The sequence below is a fragment of the Ctenopharyngodon idella genome, chromosome 22 (genome assembly GCF_019924925.1).
Source record: "Ctenopharyngodon idella isolate HZGC_01 chromosome 22, HZGC01, whole genome shotgun sequence".
NCBI classification, from domain to species: Eukaryota; Metazoa; Chordata; class Actinopteri; order Cypriniformes; family Xenocyprididae; genus Ctenopharyngodon; species Ctenopharyngodon idella.
The window spans coordinates 18,766,597-18,787,947 of NC_067241.1; the positions used below are offsets into that span (position 1 = coordinate 18,766,597).

The 21,351-nt window shown below is 36.9% G+C and overlaps 1 protein-coding gene across 4 annotated transcripts; it reads right to left on the minus strand.

Annotated features, from left to right (window-relative positions):
• Positions 1-1,301: 1,301 nt before the first annotated feature.
• Positions 1,302-19,779, minus strand: acvrl1 (activin A receptor like type 1). Of its 4 annotated transcripts, none has more exons than XM_051879680.1 (11): positions 19,249-19,779; positions 18,968-18,984; positions 15,223-15,294; positions 14,691-14,924; positions 12,863-13,035; positions 12,540-12,639; positions 11,267-11,413; positions 10,812-11,087; positions 10,446-10,643; positions 3,258-3,388; positions 1,302-2,213 (listed from the first exon to the last, which is right to left on the minus strand). In XM_051879680.1, exons 3-11 carry the CDS (start codon positions 15,290-15,292, stop codon positions 2,067-2,069), a joined length of 1,476 nt encoding a protein of 491 aa, XP_051735640.1. In that variant the 5' UTR covers positions 15,293-15,294; positions 18,968-18,984; positions 19,249-19,779; the 3' UTR covers positions 1,302-2,066. The 4 variants fall into 4 exon arrangements, with proteins under 4 accessions (XP_051735640.1, XP_051735639.1, XP_051735641.1 ...); XM_051879679.1 differs by having other exon boundaries at positions 18,935-18,984; XM_051879681.1 differs by lacking the exon at positions 18,968-18,984 and having other exon boundaries at positions 12,863-13,032; positions 19,249-19,778.
• Positions 19,780-21,351: the final 1,572 nt, after the last annotated feature.

Genomic DNA, 21,351 nt, shown 5'->3' on the forward strand with positions numbered 1-21,351 from the left:
TTCTGTGTAAAAATGTCACAGCTGATAGAAGGGCACCATTTCAGAGGAGTCTGGCCTACCAGAGCAGGGCATTGATACTCCACTCAGCCGCTGTGCTCTGTTAAAAATAACCCTCTCTCCATCTGACCGGACAGGCAGAGTTGGGGAATTATCTCCGGCAAAGCCCCCTCTCTGTGCTCCTCCACAGATGGATATAGCAAGGGCGCTGATATAGATAAACAGGCAGACAGAAATCAATGCCCATCCTCTCACACCGCCATACAGTCTGACAGCAAGACAAACACAGGGAAACTTTGGCTTGGGGAAAAAAACGAGATAAACATCTTATAAATATCCATCAATCAGTGGAGCATCTGCTCTTTTGGCCTTCTCTGCGTGTTGGTGTGCGTAGGAAGGGATTTATACTGGAAAGACACCCATTTGGCAGTCTCATTTCTATGAATAAGATACGTGATATATCTATTTGCGACGGGTAAATATAGGTCTGTCTGAAACATGATCGTGAAGGATGCATTCAGTATTGTATCCGTGAAATGTTGTTCAACAACACCGAGGTGTGTCTTGGTAGCTCCAGAGGGGTATCAGGTCCTATAGTGTCTCTTGTGCCGAACAACGATTCTAACAATTGCGAGATTGCATGGCTTGTAAGACAGGATACACATTGTTTATGGTTTACAAGAATTGGATTGAGGCAAAAGGAAATAGATCCCTTATATCTCCTTTAGGACTACTGAAGTAACATTGTATTCATTAACCAGATCAGGTTGTGGCACAGTTTACTCAGATCAGTCTATGGGAAAAACAAAGAGGCAAAAAGAACCTAATGTTACACTTTCAGAGCCATTAATGATGCCCTCTAGTGGATAAAAGTTTTACTACTACATGTTAATGCTCAAAAACACATTTAAAATGATAGTTCACCCAAAAATGAAAATTTTGCCATCACTTACTCACCCTCAAGTTGTTCCAAACCTGTATGAGTTTCTTTCTTCTGTGGAACACAAAAGAAGATATTTTAAATAATGTTGGTAATCAAACAGTATCCTAATTTTTTTTTTTCCAGACTATGGAAGTCAATAGCTACTGTTTGATCACCAACATTATTTAAAATATCTTCTTTTGTGTTCAACAGAAATAAGAAACTTTGGAACAACATGAGGGGTGAGTAAATGATGATAATATTTTCATTTTTGGGTGAATTATCCCTTTAAGTGTAATTTAGCTAATTGTTTGAGTTTGAGATCAATCCACACTCGGTGGGCCCTCTTTTGAAGTGTAGAAAAAAAAATTCAAAAATCTGCTTTAGTATCCTGAAGTTTTATTAATACTTAAATACTATTATTTGGAGTGAAAATAACAGACATTTGTATACACATTTTTGATTATAATTTCTCAAAAAGCAAATATATTGTACATTTCCCTTACACTGTAAAAAAAGATATAGTATAGCTAGAGTAATGTGATTTTGATCTTGTAAAAAATAACAATTTCTAAAAGTGCACTATACTAATATGTACTCTGTTTGAATAATTACTTGGTGCAAGTTGTAATGCAGTTCTTGTTCTTAGAAAGACGGCCCATTTCAAAGTCTTTCATGGAACCAAAAACAGCTACAAAAAATAAGTGCAACAAAAAGCATGTGCCAACCTCTGTACGCAAGAGTCATGTTTGGGAAGTTCATAATTTCAGGAAACACCGCAGTTAGGAAGTCCGGAATAACCCACATCCTGACTATTAAAAAAATCCCTCTCACACTTACTATGCTAAAAAGAATTCTGTGGGTTTATCAATCCTGTATTACTTTCAGTAACAAATGAGTCACTGTATTGAAATATGCAGGTCTTAGAAGAGTAGTCGAGTGGATATGTTTAAGGAGAATCATTTAACAGCACAGTTATGGCCTTAACTTAACACAGTGAATGTCATGATAAAATAAACCATGTTCAGTGAAGCATTTAGACGAGAAGCTTGAAAGGCGCATTAAAAGAGTTTAGAAGTACTCAGGTGGACGGATATGGGTCCATTAGAATTGAACTTTCTTGGAAATGTGTGGTAGGAGGTTTATTCTAGAGGTCCAGTTTAAGCTTGTCAATGTCGTAGTCATGCTCCTGGTCCAGTTTGGAGAGGGTCTTTCGCACACGCAGAGCAGTGAGTCGAGCTGAAGGGCTTTGGAACCAGCACTCTTTCTTAATCTTCACAATTGCAGACAGGATCTTGACAGAAAAACATACAGAAATCATTTGTTTTGTCAATTCTGATCTTCCTCTTAGTGTGTAAATGTACAGTTGTATGGGTAGACCTATATGTTTATGTGAATATAAGTGCATTGAGTTCATTTTCAAAAATAAACACAAAGAAGTGACCAAGATTTCAGTGCGTTTCAACTTCAATTGCAAATCCAAACTCGCCAACTTCTGACACAAAACAAAGAGATTTTGTGAGAACTGTGTTGGTTACATTAGCTTTGAAATAGGTGTCAATTGTCAAATAATCATATTTGTCCTTCAAAACTGTTACTTTTTCCATTCTTTTTTTGGCATTCTGCTCTGAACAGATACATTGTAGGAGGGAGTGTGTGTTTGAGGCAGACATAAAACAGCTACAGCAAGATACGTGGACTCAAAGGAGGAATTATTTTCAAATGCAACTACACTTAAAAATAAAGGTTTTTTATTGGCATCAGTGGTTCAATTAAGAACCTTTAATATCCAAGCAATCTTTCCATTGCACAAAAGGTACTTTATAGTGGAAAAGCTTCTTTAGATTATTAAAATGTTCTTCACACTAAGAAAAAATGGTTCTTTTAAGAGAAAGCTTACTGAAAGTTTCTTTGTGGAACCAAAAATGGTTCCTCTATGGCATCGCTGCAAACCCTCCCCCTTTTAAAACCTTTATTTTTAAGAGCGTAGCATCAAATATAGCGACTAGCCTGCACGTCTCCTACTCCTCTGCACACGGTACCAGGCTGCTGCAGCTGCTTTTGGTATTAAGCAGGATAAATGTAAATTTCTATCCATTTTCTGTGTTGCATATGCAATTAATGTACTCTCTACCGCAAACCTAAAATTAAAGCCCACAAGATTATTTTCAGTGACATCATAGACTGATAGGATATTTTGTACCACACGCATGTAATGCTTTCCTAACAAATTGCTCCAGATTGCAGCTGTCAAAGCAAATCCTTGTGTAGGGTCTGACTCAAGTCCAAGTCATACGAATCATTAAGCCTGTATCTCTGGTATGTTTGTGTATCTCACCGGATGAGAGTGTAGTCGATTGTGGAGACTGGGCCTGTGCTGGTCAACACACACCACTTTCTTCATCTCCTCGAAACTGGGGTCAGAGGGCACCACGTCAAAGAACGGCGGTCTGTACTCCTCCACGATCCCTGAGAAAACCACAGATTTAAGGGATCCCAGATTTCTATGGGAGTTTTTGTCAACATTTGCTGGCTACATAGCATTTGATTTTTTACTGATAAAAATGCAGTTGTGTGCTGAGACTGAAAGTCTGTTCTGGCCATATCTATAAAACAGTGGTTTGGGAGTTGAGGGAAGTTGGCAATACTAATACTTCTGTGGGAGGATTGCTGGAAATTAACCAGGGAGCCTAAGAGCATAATGGCAGCTGACATTATGGGGAAAAAAGCTACAGAGGAATCATTAAAAAAGCTTATATTTTACATTTTTGTAGTTACAGTATCTCACAGAAGTGAGTACACCCCTCGCAATTTTGTAAATATTTTATTATATCTTTTCATGTGACAACACTGAAGAAATGACACTTTGCTACAATGTAAAGTAGTGAGTGTACAGGCTTGTATAACAGTGTAAATTTGCTGTCCCCTCAAAATAACTCGACACACAGCCATTAATGTTTAAACCGCTGGCCACAGAAGTGAGTACACCCCTAAGTGAAAATGTCCAAATTGGGCCCAATTAGCCATTTTCTCTCCACGGTGTCATGTGACTGGTTAGTGTTACAAGGTCTCAGGTGTGAATGGGGAGCAGGTGTGTTAAATTTGGTGTTATCGCTCTCACTCTCTCATACTGGTCACTGGAAGTTCAACATGGCACCTCATGGCAAAGAACTCTCTGAGGATCTGAAAAAAAGAATCGTTGCTCTACATTAAGATGGCATAGGCTATAAGAAGACTGCCAAGACCCTGAAACTGAGCTGCAGCACGGTGGCCAAGACCATACAGCAGGTTAACAGGACAGGGTGCACTCAGAACAGGCCTCGCCACGGTCGACCAAAGAAGTTGAGTGCACGTGCTCAGCGTCATATCCAGAGGTTTTGTTTGGGAAATAGACGTATGAGTGCTGCCAGCATTGCTGCAGAGGTTGAAGGGGTGGGGGGTCAGCCTGTCAGTGCTCAGACCATACGCCGCACACTGCATCAAATTGGTCTGCATGGCTGTCGTCCCAGAAGGAAGCCTCTTCTAAAGATGATGCACAGGAAAGCCCACAAACAGTTTGCTGAAGACAAGCAGACTAAGGAACCATGTCCTGTGGTCTGATGAGACCAAGATAAACTTTTGGTTCAGATGGTGTCAAGCGTGTGGCGGCAACCAGGTGAGGAGTACAAAGACAAGTGTGTCTTGCCTATAGTCAAGCATGGTGGTGGGAGTGTCATGGTCTGGGGCTGCATGAGTGCTGGGGAGCTACAGTTCATTGAGGGAACCATGAATGAGCAGAGCATGATCCCCTCCCTTCAGAGACTGGGCTGCAGGGCAGTATTCCAACATGATAATGAACCCAAACACACCTCTAAGACAACCACTGCCTTGCTAAAGAAGCTGAGGGTACCTAAACCCTATTAAGCATCTGTGGGGCATCCTCAAACAGAAGGTGGAGGAGCGCAAGGTCTCTAACATCCACCAGCTCCGTGATGTCGTCATGGAGGAGTGGAAGAGGACTCCAGTGGCAACCTGTGAAGCTCTGGTGAACTCCATGCCCAAGAGGGTTAAGGCAGTGCTGGAAAATAATGGTGGCCACACAAAATATTGACACTTTGGGCCCAATCTGGACATTTTCACTTAGGGGTGTACTCACTTTTGTGGCCAGCGGTTTAGACATTAATGGCTGTGTGTTGAGTTATTTTGAGGGGACAGCAAATTTACACTGTTATACAAGCTGTACACTCACTACTTTACATTGTAGCAAAGTGTCATTTCTTCAGTGTTGTCACATAAAAAGATATAATAAAAGCATAATATATAATATAAGCAAACAATCAGCAGTGTTGGGGGTAACACATTACAAGTAACTTATGTTTTGTAATCAGTTTATTTTTTCAAGTAGCTAATAAAGTAACTCATTACTTTTTCAATTTACATTAAAATATCAAAGTTATTTTTTCACATAGCCACAGATCAATCAAAGTGCCTATGATGACCCCTGGCTGTCCACTGTTAAAAAGCGCCTACAATGGACATGCATCTGTGCCAGTATTTCGCCGTCTGTTGTTACAATCACATAGATGGAGTGCATGGACAGATCATTGTTACTTAAAGAAAAGTGTTCACCATTAGCACAATCACAGTCATTGGACCTTATCAGGAAGCTGAAGCTCTTATATTAAAGCTGTACTTCTTTCTGAAATGTTGCTTGCGAACTACAATGTTTTAAATTGGTCGAGGTGAGGGTGTGGCCACACTCTTTAAGGATAGTTTTAAATCTAGCCTACAATCAGTGGAGAAATGCTCAAGTTTTGAATTACAGTTTGTTTAAACTGGAACTGACCTTCACTGTTTATTGTGCACTTATCTAAACCCCTGACTGCCGTTTTCAATTCTGTATGTCTGGACATTATGAGTGATGTTGCTCCACTCAGACTTAAAAGGCTTAAACTTCATTCTCAGCCATGGGATAACAATGAAATGTGTGCTCCTTAAACAGGCTTGTAGGAAAGCTGAATGCAGTTTGAAGAGAGACAAATTGCAGATTTCTTATGAAATGCTAAATGATACTCTCAGTAGATACCAGCACGCAGTTAAAGCTACAAAATCAAAATATTTTTCAGATTTAATAAGCAGAACTGCTCACTGCCTAAAGGTTTTGTTTAGAAAAATAAACACTGTGCTAAACCGGACTATAGCACCTCCCACAGATTCTACTTCAAATACCTATAAGGTGTTTCTGAACTTTTTTGTAAGAAAGATTAAACTGATTAGAGAAGATATTGTATCCTCTAATATTGTTCTGGCAGCTCTTAAGTCAAGTTCTTGTATATTTGACTGCTTTGATCTTGTCTCTCTTCCAGTCTTAGCAGACATAGTTAAGCACATGAAATTGTCATCTACTCCGCTGGATCCTATTCCTCCTCAATTTTTAAAAGATTTCTTTGCAACTATGGGCCCTAGTATACTAGTATACTATACTGCTTTAATTAATGGTGTTGTTCCACCCTGTTTTAAACAAGCAGTGGCCTTGATTTTGCAGAGTTTAATAATTTCTGCCAATTTCTAAATTGCCATTTTTATCCAAAGTTTTAGACAAGGTTATTCTATCACAAATAACCCTGTTTTTATCAGAGAATGATATCCTGGATAAATTCCAATCTGGATTCAGAGCTGGTCACAGTACAGAGACCACTCTGGTAAAAGTTGTGAACGATTTATTAATAGTGGTTGATTCTGGGCTGGCAGTTGTTGGATCTCGGTGCCGCATTCGACACTGTTGATCATTAGATTCTCTTAGATTGTTTGGAGAGTGAGGTTGGCATTCGTGGGACAGCTCTAAAATGGTTTCACTCATATCTACAGGATAGAACATTCTCTGTTAGTTTTGCAAACACTTCATCCTCTGTGGTCCCTTTAAAATATGGTATCCCTCAGGGCTCTATTTTGGGTCCTACGTTGTTTTCGTTGTATATGTGCCCACTGGGATCCATCTGACATCCCTATGACATTTCTTATCATATGAATGCAGATGACACACAGATATATTTACCATTGAAAGTTGGGAACAAGTCTTTGAAGTCCCTGTTGGTCTGTCAGAATGAGGTCAACGCTTGGCTGTCTAAAAATTTTTTCCAACTTAATGAAAGAAAGACACTATAATATTCAAGATAGCCAGCTCCGTTAGCAATAACTGTGAATCTTGGAGTCATAATCAACTTATCCCTTAGCTTTGATAAACAGATAATATATTTTGTAAAAAGTAGTTTTATCATCTTAGAATGATCTTTAGGTTAAATCCCTTCCTTAGATTTAACGATTTGGAAATTGTTGTTCATGCTTTTATTACCTCGAGACTGCATGACTTGGTTTTTAAAACTCTTCATAACATGTCCCCAAATTATATCAATAACCTTTTAGGGTTTTAAACTTCGGCTAGGACACTGAGATCGACAAATCAAACATTGTTGGTTGTTCCCCAATCCAAGAAGAAGTCAAAGGGTGATCAAGCTTTCTCAGTAGTAGCTTCAAAACAGTCTTCCCATTTATATTCGGCAGGCTCCATCTTTTTTTAGGTCTCAGCTGAAAATGCATCTTTTTAACTTAGCTTTTGAAGTAAGGGAATCTTGATAATTGGAAACGTTTCTATCTAAACCAATCTCATTGGGCAGTTTCTGTTTTGGTGCATTACGATGTTGACCAACAAGTTCAAGACCAACAGCGTATTAAGCAGGTGGTCATAATGTTTTGGCTCATCGGTGTGTATATATGTGAGAGTAAAGACATTTATAATGTTACAAAAGATTTCTAATTCAAATAAATATGTTCTTTTGAACTTTCTATTCATCAAAGAATCCTGAAAAAAATGCATCACAGTTTACATAAAAATATTAAGCAGCACAACTGTTTTCAACATTGATAGTAATAAGAAATGTTTTTTGAGCATATTAGAATGATTTCCGAAGAATCATGTGACACTGAAGACTGGTGCCATCACAAGAATAAATCACATTTTAAAATATATTAAAATAGAAGACAGTTATTTTAAATTGTAATAATATTCCACAATAATAAAATAAACCATATTTACTGTATTTTGAAACAAATAAATGCAGCATTAGAGACTCCTTTAAAAAACATTAAATAATCTTACCGACCCCTTATCAAACCCACTTTTGAACTGTATATAGTGTATATTAGGGGTGTAACGGTACACAAAAATGACATTTCGGTACGTACCTCGGTTTTGAAGTCACGGTTCGGTACAGCAGGGTGAGAAAACAAAACATTTTTTTCTCTTTTTTTATTAAACAATGTTTTACTGAACCAACTGTGTCTCTGTCTTTAAATTTATTCAATTATAATTAAAATTTTCTTAAGGATAAATAAATCTATCTCTGCTAATGCTGTAAACTATTAGAGAACACTTACTTGCACATTACTATAATAAAGATTACAATTAACAACAAAGTCCAAATTATTAAATTCAGTTGCTATTTATGTTTAGATATAATCATCAACACTCAAATAATAGTAAAAAATGTATGTATTGTAAACATGTAAATTACACATAAGGCAGTTTTTGCATTAACTTCTGTTTCTCCAATTCATTGTTGAAATATAATCATTTACACAGTGGCTGTCATAACTTGTTTTCATGACAGATTTATTTAGGCCTTACATTAACAGGTTAAGTAAAATTTAATTAATATATAGGCTAATATAGTGCATATATTTAGTGAAACAGCTTGTTCGCTACAGAAACAAACTGTTTCGCTAAATATATGCACGTGACATATTGTTTACAAACTGTTTTACTGTCGTCTTTCTGCAGTTGAAACACTGACCGATTACACGAGATATGATACGTTTTGTACTGTATCTTTCAACATACATTCATGTTCATTTTGTAGTAGTGAAGAGGAAGAGATGATCGCGTTCACTCACGCTCCGCGCTGCTGTTTGAACTGAGGCGCCTATACAGCGATCTGTCACGCCACATCAGAAAGCGTCAGAACAGCATTTATTGTTTGAATTTCGTGATAAAATGAACAGAATTTGAAAGATGCCACTTTGTTTCTAATCGAAAGTAACAAAACACAGAGCTTATTGCGATTATTGGTGGTTAATGCTGGTTCAAATAGGTTAGGCTAAAAAGCATTACTGTGCAAGTGTGGATCACTTGTATTTGTGACGTCCGTACCGTGATGGTTCGGGACGAACACATGTACCGCTACACCCCTAGTGTGTATATATGTGAGTGTATATATCCTCTACTACAAGACAGAAACTTTTGACTTATGTTTTACAGCTATTCTGAGTCACATTATGTAATAATAACTACATATAAATTATATTTAAAGGGATGAGTAAGTGCTTCTTAAAAAGTAAGCGTGTGTGTGTGTGTGTGTGTGAGAGAGAGAGAGGGAGAGAGAAAGAGAGAGTACAAGCACATCTGGACTATAAGAGCAGGAGTGTTGACAGCAGATAAGATTGTTTATAATTATTGGGCCGCTAATCGCGGGTGGATAGAGACAGACGCAGACACTGAGAAAAAAACTGAGGGAGCGAGGAAGGGGAAGTAAGACAAAGAAACTTAATAATTATAGAAGTCTATCACGTCTATCAGAATGGTGAAAATTGTTGCTTAGTAACAGAAATCCGGAACTTTTCATTAAAAGTTGTAATGTGCAATAAAACGTTAACTAATTAATTATTTCTGTGAACATATTTCTTTGATAAGTTTCAGCATGTCAAAGTTTTTGGTATTAATTCTGTACACTACCAGTCAAAAGTTTGGAAACATTACTATTTTTAATGTTTTTGAACGAAGTCTCTTATGCTCATTAAGGCTGCATTTATTTCATAATAAATACAGAAAAAACAATAATATTGTGTAATATTATTACAATTTAAAATTATGGTTTTCTATTTTAATATACTTTAAAATATAATTTATTTCTGTGATGCAAAGCTGAATTTTCAGCATCATTACTCCAGTCTTCAGTGTCACATGATCCTTCAGAAATCATTGTAATATGCTGATTTATTATCAATGTTGGAAACAGTTGTGCTGCTTAATATTATTTTATAACCTGTGATACTTTTTCAGGATTCTTTGATGAATAAAAGGTTAAAAAGAACAGCATTTATTCAAAATATAAATCTTTTCTAACGATATAAATCTTTACTATCACTTTTTATCACTTTAACACATCCATGCTGAATAAAAGTATTAATTTCTTTCAAAAAAAAGATGACTGACCCCAAACTATTGAACGGTAGTGTATATTGTTACAAAAGATTTCTATTTTAAATAAATGCTGATATTTTTTAACTTTTTATTCATCAAAGAATCCTGAAAAAGTATCACAGGTTATAAAATAATATTAAGCAGCACAACTGTTTCCAACATTGATCATCAAATCAGCATATTAGAATGATTTCTGAAGGATCATGTGACACTGAAGACTGGAGTAAATTCAGCTTTGATCACAGAAATAAATTCTATTTTAAATAAAGTTGGATAATTATTCCATCTTACCATTAACAACAGTTCGACGAGTTATCTCCCACATGACGAGACCCAAGGCCCAGATGTCGGTTTGTTTGTAGGACTCGAACACATCAACACGAATACTCTCGTCCAAAACTTCCGGTGCCATATAACGCTTGGTGCCCACTCTCGGGTTGTTGCCCACATCCAGATAGTCATTAGACTGAGAGTGAATGACAGCCAAGCCTGAGAGATCACAAAGAAGACATTATGTTTGAGATATCAACTGGCAACAAAAGAAATTTCACCCTTAATAAAGTATATGATTTGTCAAAGTAAAAAAAGTCATGAGTCATGGAATGAGATACGTGCCAAAGATTCCTAGAATCAGCTATTTCTGTTCTACTTACTCACCCAGGTCTGCAATGCAGCACTGCCCATTTCTCTTCACCAGAATGTTGCGGCTCTTCAGGTCTCGATGTGCGATGGCCGGTTTGCCCTGTGTACTGAGGATCTCTGTGTGGAGGTGCACAAGGCCGCTGGCGATGGACAGGCACATGCGCAGACAGCCCTCTGGGTCTAGTATGTTGTGCTGCAGGAAGTCATAGAGGGAGCCCAACTCATGGAAGTGTGTGACCAGCCACAGCTGAGTGCTGGAGTTTTTAGACGTCATGTCTGATGCTATGAAGCCTAATGGACAGAGAACATGTGTAAGAGAGAAATATTACATTTTAAATCAAATGTTGTGTAATTCCTTCATTTCAAAAGTGATGTTTGGGTAAGCCAGAACATATTATGGCTGCAGCAGTACCCTCAGAACGATCCCTTCCCACACAAGCAATGAAAAATGCAGTGTGGGTGGAACCTACCCAAGATGTTTTCATGCCTTAGTTGGACCGTGTTGTAGATTTCAGTCTCTCTAAACCAGGACTGTTCATCACGAGAGGAGAAAATTTTGACAGCCACACTCTCTCCCATCCAGGTGCCTCTCCATACCTCGCCATAACGTCCTTTACCTGCCAGACAAATTCAGAGGGATTCAGCGAGCTCCTCCCCTAGCGAGTGGTGTCAGGTTTCATAGTACAATATATATTTTAGTTACTTTATAGTCAAAATCTTTTCTAATCTTGACAAAAACACATATCGACGAAAAGGTCTGAGTTTCACGGTTCCATATTTGCCAAGTGTTTTGTGATGGAAGTGATATTTGGACAGAAATTTAACAATTTGTAAAAGGAGAATGCATAAAAAAAATGTATAGAATGTCGGTGACACCCGGAGGCTATTTTTGGTACAGCAAAATCTCATAGAATTTCAGCTTCAAATTTGGAACACAGCTTGGTTAGACATATGGCTTTCATTTGATAGCAATTTTAGAGTCAAATATATTGGATAAAATATACATTTTATATAAAATAAAAAATGTTTAGTACAGTACATTTGATTTACAGTAAATTTCAACTTCCATAACTTTTTCATACTTTAATTTTTTCAAGTGCTTTTACTAATCTGAATAATCTTCTTTAAAACAAGACCAAACTTAGGTCTGTACTCCAAAGCATTCTTGAATTATGATCATTTAAGTTTGGATAGTGCATTTTCATGTATATAAAAAAAGGGGGGTGACACTTAAGGGTTTAAATTTTATTTAATTTATAATTATGATTATTATTAGATCCTAATTTTAATGTGTCTACTTATTACACAGATTTAAATTATACTTTGTTTAATAATAATAATTCAAATATTAAAATTTAAAATAAGTGTAATCTATGGGTTCACATATATTTATTAAATTATGGTAATATTGAAAACAAATTAGTATATTTAAATCAATATGTGACCACCCTTTCAATCAAACTCGATATTGTACAGTATATAGTAAAAGAAATCATCATCATCATCATTATAATCATTTAATTGCTTATTTATTTATTTATTATTTAAATAAATGCAATCTATGGATTCAAATATGTGTATTATTTAATTATGGTAACATTTAAAAACAAGTACATTTATTGAACTCAATGTTGTACATTATGTAGTAAAGAAAATAAATCTGGACTTCATAGCTTCATCCTGCAGTTGCTTCACCCTCCGCCTGTGCAGCGTTGTGTGATGAGATACAGAAGTTTCACTCACCAACACACTGAACCAGAGAGATCTGTCGGGCCATGGTTCTTTGCACCAGATAAGGCAGGCCGGTCCCACTGCCCGATGTACAAAACTCATCAAAGATATCCTAAAAAGGAGAATTACACACACTTAAATCACAGACCAGCCAAAAAATAACACACACTTACTGTCAAATTATGGGCATTTGAGTCACAACCCAGAGGAACATGTTGCTCAAGAGACTGAAGTTTTCAGTTTAATTTCATTTGACTGACTCATTACAAATAAGACTTGAGGATAATGAGATCATCCAAAAAGCTGTGAATGTCACCCAGCAGTAGATTTTTTACCCCGTATGTGGGGTCCCCTCCACTGGGGACTTTGAGCATAGAGGCGTCTGGTTCGTCCAGCGGGTGGTGCTGTCGCCTTGCACGAAGCCACAACACAAACCCACAGGCTGCCATGAACATCACCAACAGCACCAAACACGGCACTGCCACCAACACAATCATGGGCTTTCCTGCTGGAAACAGAGACAACAGTGAGAAACATCACTGTACTACAGCAGCTCAAAAGACAATGTTGCGTGTTTAATTTCAGAAATGCCTAAATACATTACCAAATGTGCTAAAATACATTTCTAACCTTAAAATACATTTTGAGTGAATGCAATATATATATATATATTGGAGACTATAAATATATTTAGACTGAAAATATATTAAAAATATATTTATGTCAATTATAATTTTTAAGCAATATATTTTTTGCTATTTTTGTATATTTTGAAATATATTTAAAAATACATTTGAAAAGATATTTTTGCCATTTGGGAATTGTATTCAGTTTCTACTTGAGCTACAGAAACATAAGCTTAAAGGGTTAGTTCACCCCAAAATGAAAATAATGTCATTTATTATGTCGTTCCACACCCGTAAGACCTTCGTTAATCTTCGGAACGCAAATAAAGATATTTTTGATGAAATCTGATGGCTCAGTGAGGCCTGCATAGCCAGCAATGACATTTCCTCTCTCAAGATCCATTAATGTACTAAAAACATATTTAAATCAGTTCATGTGAGTACAGTGGTTCAATATTAATATTATAAAGCCACCAGAATATTTTTGGTGCGCCAAAAAACAAAATAACGACTTATTTAGTGATGGCCGATTTCAAAACACTGCTTCATGAAGCTTCGGAGCGTTATGAATCTTTTGTGTCGAATCAGCGGTTCGGAGCACCAAAGTCACATGATTTCAGCAGTTTGGCGGTTTGGCACGTGATCCGAATCATGATTCGACACAAAAGATTCATAACGCTCCGAAGCTTCATGAAGCAGTGTTTTGAAATCGGCCATCACTATATAAGTCGTTATTTTGTTATTCTCGTGGTTTTATAATATTAATATTGAACCACTGTACTCACATGAACTGATTTAAATATGTTTTTAGTACATTAATGGATCTTGAGAGAGGAAATGTCATTGCTGGCTATGCAGGCCTCACTGAGCCATCAGATTTCAACAAAAATATCTTAATTTGTGTTCTGAAGATGAATGAAGGTCTTACGGGTGTGGAACGACATGAGGGTGAGTAATAAATGACATTATTTTCATTTCCTTTAAAGGATTATTTCACTTTCAAATGAAAATTAGCCCAAGCTTTACTCACCCTCAAGCCATCCTAGGACTTTCTTCCTTCTGATAAACACAATCAGAGTTATATTAATAAATATCCTTCTGAAGTGAAGGCCTTTATTAACCCCCTGGAGCTGTGTGGAGTAAGTTTTTGATGGATGGATGTTTGATGGAGACACTTTCTTCAGCTCATACTCGTTGATCCCGTTCACTGCCATTATAAGCTCAGATGCGTCAGGATATTTATTAATATTTCTCTGATTGTGTTATATACAGTTATATACACCTAGGATGGCTTGAGGGTGAGTAAGGCTTGGGGTCATTTTCATTTGAAAGTGAACTATTCCTTTAAACACAAGTTTAAAAACCAATGAAAGTTAAAACCTGTGAACCACCAATATAACACTAGGAGGCAGCAGAGAGTAAACTTCTACCAAGGTAAATGACTTTTTTATTCTAGTAATTAATCTCTGTATTAACAACTCTAAAATGAGTAACTGTTTTCTGAGCTAAAAATGTGTTTTTTAAAGAAATTACTGACCTGTTTGACCTGTTGTTTCAGACATACTGAGGTTTGCATTGCAGAAGTGTGTGTAGCAGCACTTGGTATACACTGTAGGTATATTAGGCACGTAGCACTGCTCGATGGAGGATAAACAGCCCCTGACTACACGCTCATCAACCGAACTGTATATACAAATACGGCCCCAGCAGGAGTCGTTTTCACAGTTCTGGCTCTCACATGCGCACTGTAAATTGTCCTCCTTGGATTTATCTATGGACAAGAATGTGATAATGTAAGATGCAATGTGACTATTACAGTATTTCAGTTGATATAGATATGATGGTTAACTCATTATATAAGGGAAAAGCTAAACCAGTACATAATCTGAAAAAAGAAATGTTTGTTTGCAACTCTGTGTGAAAAGATGACCAACAGAACAGGAAGATACATACTTCCTCTGTCTTGTCTACTCAGAAAGCAACAATCTACATCACCCATCTGGTTTTCATGCAACACTCAGACATATGCACAAATAAAGACTTTTATGAGCGCAATTATGTAACCTCACCTGTGAGAGTTGCGTAGCTCCCTGAATACACCAAAACAAACAACACTGCGAGCATCTCACAAGCCTTCATGTCTAAGAAAGAGGGAATACAGGATGAGAGCGAGCCTTGGGAGGGAGCACTTTGACACAAAAAACACTTCCAGCTCCTTTCATTTAATCATATGTACATATCACATGCTCCCTTGCATCATCCTTCACCGATCTGGCACTGGAATCATATATCGGCACAATCATACAATGATATGTAGTGTTGGAATCTCTTAATGGAAAAAAGCTCAATAACCCTTGTCCACACCAGAGAAAGTCATGGAGAGGGTCCAGTCAGTCTGTCTGTGTTGCAATTATAGTGAGAGTGGGTGGGAGAGGACTTTAGCGGAGGACTTGCTCTCCTCTGTACCGCTGGTCCTTGCAGACACTCTGGCTGCTTCACACGCAGAGTAAATATTGATGGCTATACTTCCTGCCATTCAGAGGCCGCACCCGGCTAGCCGTCCAGATACTCTGGATAGCTTGTTCCTCTAGGTCTGGAAGTCGACTAGTCACGCAAGCAAAATGGCTGGGTGAAAACCTATTATATGTAGATGATGGAAAACCTGCATGCTAAAGTGTTGACCTGTTCTCTTTGAACAAGCAATAAGTGAACATTTTTAAGTGTCCAAAACTGTCCAAATTCATTTTAGGTTAGCGTGCTGAAAACAACAGACTATTTTTGTGTTGCCTCAAAACTCTAATTAAAGTAGGCATACTATATACTTATGTGATGTCATGGAAAAACAGAGTCAGCCAATGATGTTTTGAAACAGATCGGTAATTAGAGCCAGAGTTGATTCTTCATACATATAAATATGCCTTGGGTGATATGAGTGTATGAGAAGATTCCTAATGCATTTGAGTATCCTGAATGTTTAATCTATATAATCTGTGATATTTGTTCTCAGGTGAAAAAAAGTACATTTCCATAATGTACTTAAAGTGCTCCATTTTCACGCACTAATTTTGTACTTAATATACTAAAAATTCTTCTTCAGTACTTCTTAAGATAATCTTAAGAACATCAACTGTGCTGTTTTGAGACACCATGAATATGAACGAAAATGTGCTTTTAACACTATCTCTTACACTAGTGGTAACTAAATATATTTTTTAATACAGAGATAGTGTTAAAAGCACATAGTTCATATTCATGGTGTCTCAAAATAGCACAGTTGATGTTCTTAAGATTATCTTAAGAAATACTAAAGAAGTATATTAAATACAAAAACAGTGTGCGAAAATAGAGCACTTTAAGTACATTATGGAAGTGTACTTTTCTTCACCTGGGTTGTTTTCTGCGATACGTTTGATATAAATGATCGGCATTATATGCTAGCCAACACACAAACATCCTGGCTAACTGCTACTGCCTGATGTAGAAACACATGCAGCGAGATTCCAACAGGAGTCACTTTATCTGTGTTGTCTTTTAAGTTCTTCATTTAATCCCCCCAATGTAAGCGCAGGTGGGTCAGTGTAAACAACTTTGTCACGTACACTCAGTGCACAAAAATGGGTAGGCCTAATTGCTGGTCCCTCTGGGCCACATTTAAGACGGAAAACAACCCCACCCTTCTGGAATTGCTTTCGTCTCTTCGGGTATTCTGATCTTTATTTCCAAGCTGCCAGGATGTTTCTCAAATCAGATAGTGGCCGTCTTGAATCAAAGCCTTAAGTGAACATGATGAAATGCGATTCCTGTTTCGATGACCTGCTTGTCAGCATTCTCTCTGAGAGCAGTCAAAAGACCCACAGTGAACTTTCTCATTCTCAATTCCACTTTTCTCGGGACTGATTGTTTGAAATAGAATAAACCCCTTTTCTGCTCACAGCTTTGTTTTGACATTTATATTTACATTTATTTATGTTACAGCTATTTTTTTATGAAAGTGACTTGCAGATTCCCTCTATAGTGTGAATATATAGAAATTTAGGTTACATTTTATGAATGCATAAGTGATTGTGAAAGTCTCAGTTCCTGTAACTGGTGACAATTTCATTTCACTTTTAATCACCGTTTGCCTTCACATTTTATAAAGTTCTGTGATATGACATTAATTTTAAAAGTACAAAATATTCCATTTAGTCTGCATGTATATAAATAATTATATAAAAAAAGCAAAATTCTGCATATTTTAGACAGATCATAGCATGTTACTCTGTAGCACATGCCAACTTCCCACAAGTATGTCATGTCAACTGCCAGTAATAACCCATATTGTTATCCAGAAGAAATAAATTAAGAGACTGTGTCAGTATTTTGAAATAGTTAAGTGTATCTCTGGCTCCATCTTGCAGCTGTAAGAACTTGCCTGTTTTGACTGCAGTTAAAAAGAGCTGGTACGCTTCAGTGTATTTGTAAGCGCCAGCATTTCACAGTTACAGAGATAAATGAAATGACCTCATGGGTCATGATAACTAGATGTGGGTTTCATTTAGGGCTCTGTTCGTGTAGTTGACTGCAACATGGATTCTTGTAAAAAATGGCGCGCCTGCACAGTATATTGGTATTTGGTTAATTCTAATATTAGACATTCTGATATACAATGTGGCCAAATCCTTGTTGACAGAATGCAGTATGAAAGCATGTCTCATGACCTCAGATATGTGACCCTGGACCACAAAACCAGTCATAAGTCGCACGGATATACAGTTGAGCTCAAAGGTTTACATACAGAACATTCACTGATGCTCCAGAAGGAAACACAATCCATTAGTTCTGCTCTTTGGAAGCTGCAAAAGATACTTACATGTTTCCCAGAAGACAAAAAAAGTACAATTTATCCTGTTCATCCAATTCAAAAAGTTTAAATGCATCACGTTTCCTTCTGAAGCATCAGTGAATGTTTGCAGCTTTTTTAATAGTTGTGTTTGAGTCCCTCAGTTGTCCTCAGTGTGAAAAGATGGATCTCAAAATCATACAGTCACTGCTGGAAAGGGTTCAAATATGCAGAAGATGCTGGAAAATCAAAGAATCTGCAGGACCTGGAGGATTTTTCTGAAGAACAGAGCTCAGTTTAACTGCTCAGAACAAACAAGAGACTCATGAACAACCATCACACAACAAACAAACAGCCGTGGATCATCAGGTAACCACACACAGGATTGAGAATCAAGGGTATGTAAACTTTTGAACTGGGTCATTTTTATAAATTCAGCTATTCTTTTGTCTTGTGGACTTTATGTAAACATCTGTTATGTGAAATAGCTTATTCAGGACAGTACTAAATAAAAAATAACATGCCATTTTCATGACCCTTCTTATTTTGTTAAAATGATTAACATTTTTGCATATTCTGCAAGGGGTATGTAAAGTTTTGAGCTCAACTGTATTTGTAGCAACAGCCAACAAAACATTGTATGGGTCAAAATTAGTGATTTTTTTAATGCCAAAAATCATTAGGATATTAAGTAAAGATCATGTTCCATGAAGATATTTTGTAAATTTCCTACCGTAAATATATCAAAAATGTATTTTTGTAAGTAATATGCATTGCTAAGGACTTCATTTGGACAGCTTTAAAGGCGATTTTCTCAATATTTTGATTTTTTTGCACCCTCAGATTCAGCTTTCAGATGATGTATAAACCTCAATTTCAAAAAATTGACACTGGTTTTGTGGTCCAGGGTCACATACTGCATCATCATCATCAATATGTGTCCTTCATAATATGTATACCTGTATATGTCCTTCAGTTACCTGACAACTCACCTGAGAAGACCACATTCCTCAAAAAGAAATTTAAAACAGGAAGAAAAAGATAAGACAAATAAAGCCTAAGATTTATGTTTTTTTTTTCTACATGTTGTGATTCTATATTTCTTAAAATAACAAAATTCCCAGTTCACCAAGCATTTATGCCAAACATGACCCTTTAATTAACATTACTCTCTAAATAGTGTTGATATTCATTAAAAAGCCTTTATATTCATGTATTACGACACATTCACCATAAGAGCAAGTTCAGAGAGAGATTAAAAAAACATAATTACCTGATTTTCGTCTTGCGCTCACTCACGAATCAAGCTTATCAAACTTCATCTGTTTGTAAAAACTCGTCTCTCATTTCTTTAAAACATAAAACTATTGTCTCATATGGTGAAATCAGCGGCGCAAGTCATATCCAGATGTGCTGGATCCTTAACTTTTGTCACATCCTGACATTCTCGGAGTAAAATCTAAAATTAAACCCTTCAGAGTTCAGTTTTCATTCACTCACAGTCCTCAGTCCTTTTTCCTCAAGCAAAATTTTGCATAAATCGCCGCAACGCAGAACATATCGAGCTGTGGCATATATCTCCAGTCAAATCTCGAGCTGATAAACCGAAAACAAGAAACTTTTTCTCTGAGAAGAAACAGTCTTCTTCCGCTTGGAAATAAACATTCCCAGATCGACTCCTGACGACTCCATCTCGATAAGTGTAAAGCAAACTTTGAGCAATGTTCCTGATTTAGGGGTTAGATTACAGATTTTAAAATATACAGTTTTGTCCCACCCCTCATTGTCTACGCCGGGGTTCACTAGGAATGTGCTCTCATAGCTGCTTTCCTGTTGCTGCAAGACCTTTCATTTTTTCCACGTCTGTTTTTTTTTTTTCTCCCTCATTGCTGGTTGCTTATGAATAGAACTTCATAGAGGATTCATGTGCCTTCTGAACAAGTCGCATTTCAAAAGTGTTCGCCAATAAATTGTGCTTTTCACTTGAAAATTAACAATGTATTGTATTATATTTTAAAATAAGTTGATTCATTTAAAATAAAATGCTTGTTTGTCATTTAAGTTGTCGATATAGTCATGCAGGGGTTATTATTAATGTTAAAAACGTGTACAAACTAGTGTACATTCAGCGAATGACTAAGTTCTTGTCAAAATGACAAAATTGCAGCATAACATGACAAAAGCATGTTCCAAAACAGAATATGCATGTCTTAGTTTATTTAAAACATCTATAAAGGACTAGAATAGACCATGATCTGAAAATGATGTGCATATAAAAGTTTTGCTTTTAGTTTTGAATTGCTTTTAAGGAGATTGGACACAGATGGACATTTGATGGGACACTTCTGAAGGGAGGGCGGCCTGAGGTTACGCTGACATATCCCACTAAAGCTTGAAGCCTCTCATATGGTCCAATGAGACAGAGAAGAATCTCAGTCAGCGGTAGATGACAGCTTTTATAGATATGATGGAAACAAAAATCCCATCTTTCATTCATTACAACATAATCAAGAAAAAAGTTCCAAGAATAATATTAACTTATCCTGCATCAACTGTATGAGACAAGACAAAATGTTCATGGAGTTTTTTCCTTTGGAGACTTTTCCAATCTGATTTCTTGGCTGGTGTTTTTAGACACAGCTGGCACTCCTCAGATCTGACTAGAGGAGAAGGAGAACTGTTATTTGAAGAGTATTCATGTATTTATTTTTCCTCTTCCCATGATATGTGTGATTTTTGAGGTCTGTTTTTTCTCAGACTTCTATTAATGACAACACACACTAGCTGTTTCCCCATGATTGATGAGCAATTATTTAGATCAGAGGACTTTTTTTTTTACAGTTAGTTAAATAAACCAAAACCAACTGATTCTCTATTAAATGTTTGTTAAAAATATCTCAACAACTACAGGAATTATTAAAAACCTACAGGTATGAAATGTACGATGCATTTTTAAAACAATGTGAACTCCAAGTATGCTGACCCATACTCAGATTTTTTACTCAGAAAGTTCACACACATTAGTAGTGAACACACACACACACACACACACTATAAACTGTGGACACACACACCAGAGCAGTGGGCAGCCATTTTTGTAGTGGCGCCCAAGGAGTGATTGGCGGTTAGGTGCCTTGCTAACGGGCACCTCAGTTGTTTCCTTCCAGTATTGAGAATCGAACCCACAACCTTCGGGTTACCAGCCTCTCTGTTAGGCCACAAATGTCCCCTTCATATCCCTCACAGCTAGAGTATATACCCCAAATAAGGTTCATTAGGCCCTCATGTCACTGATATATTTTCACTTTGAACACATTGAAGAACAAATCGCCTTCAGCGATTCAGAAAAGGAAAACCGCAGTGCATGATAATGAGT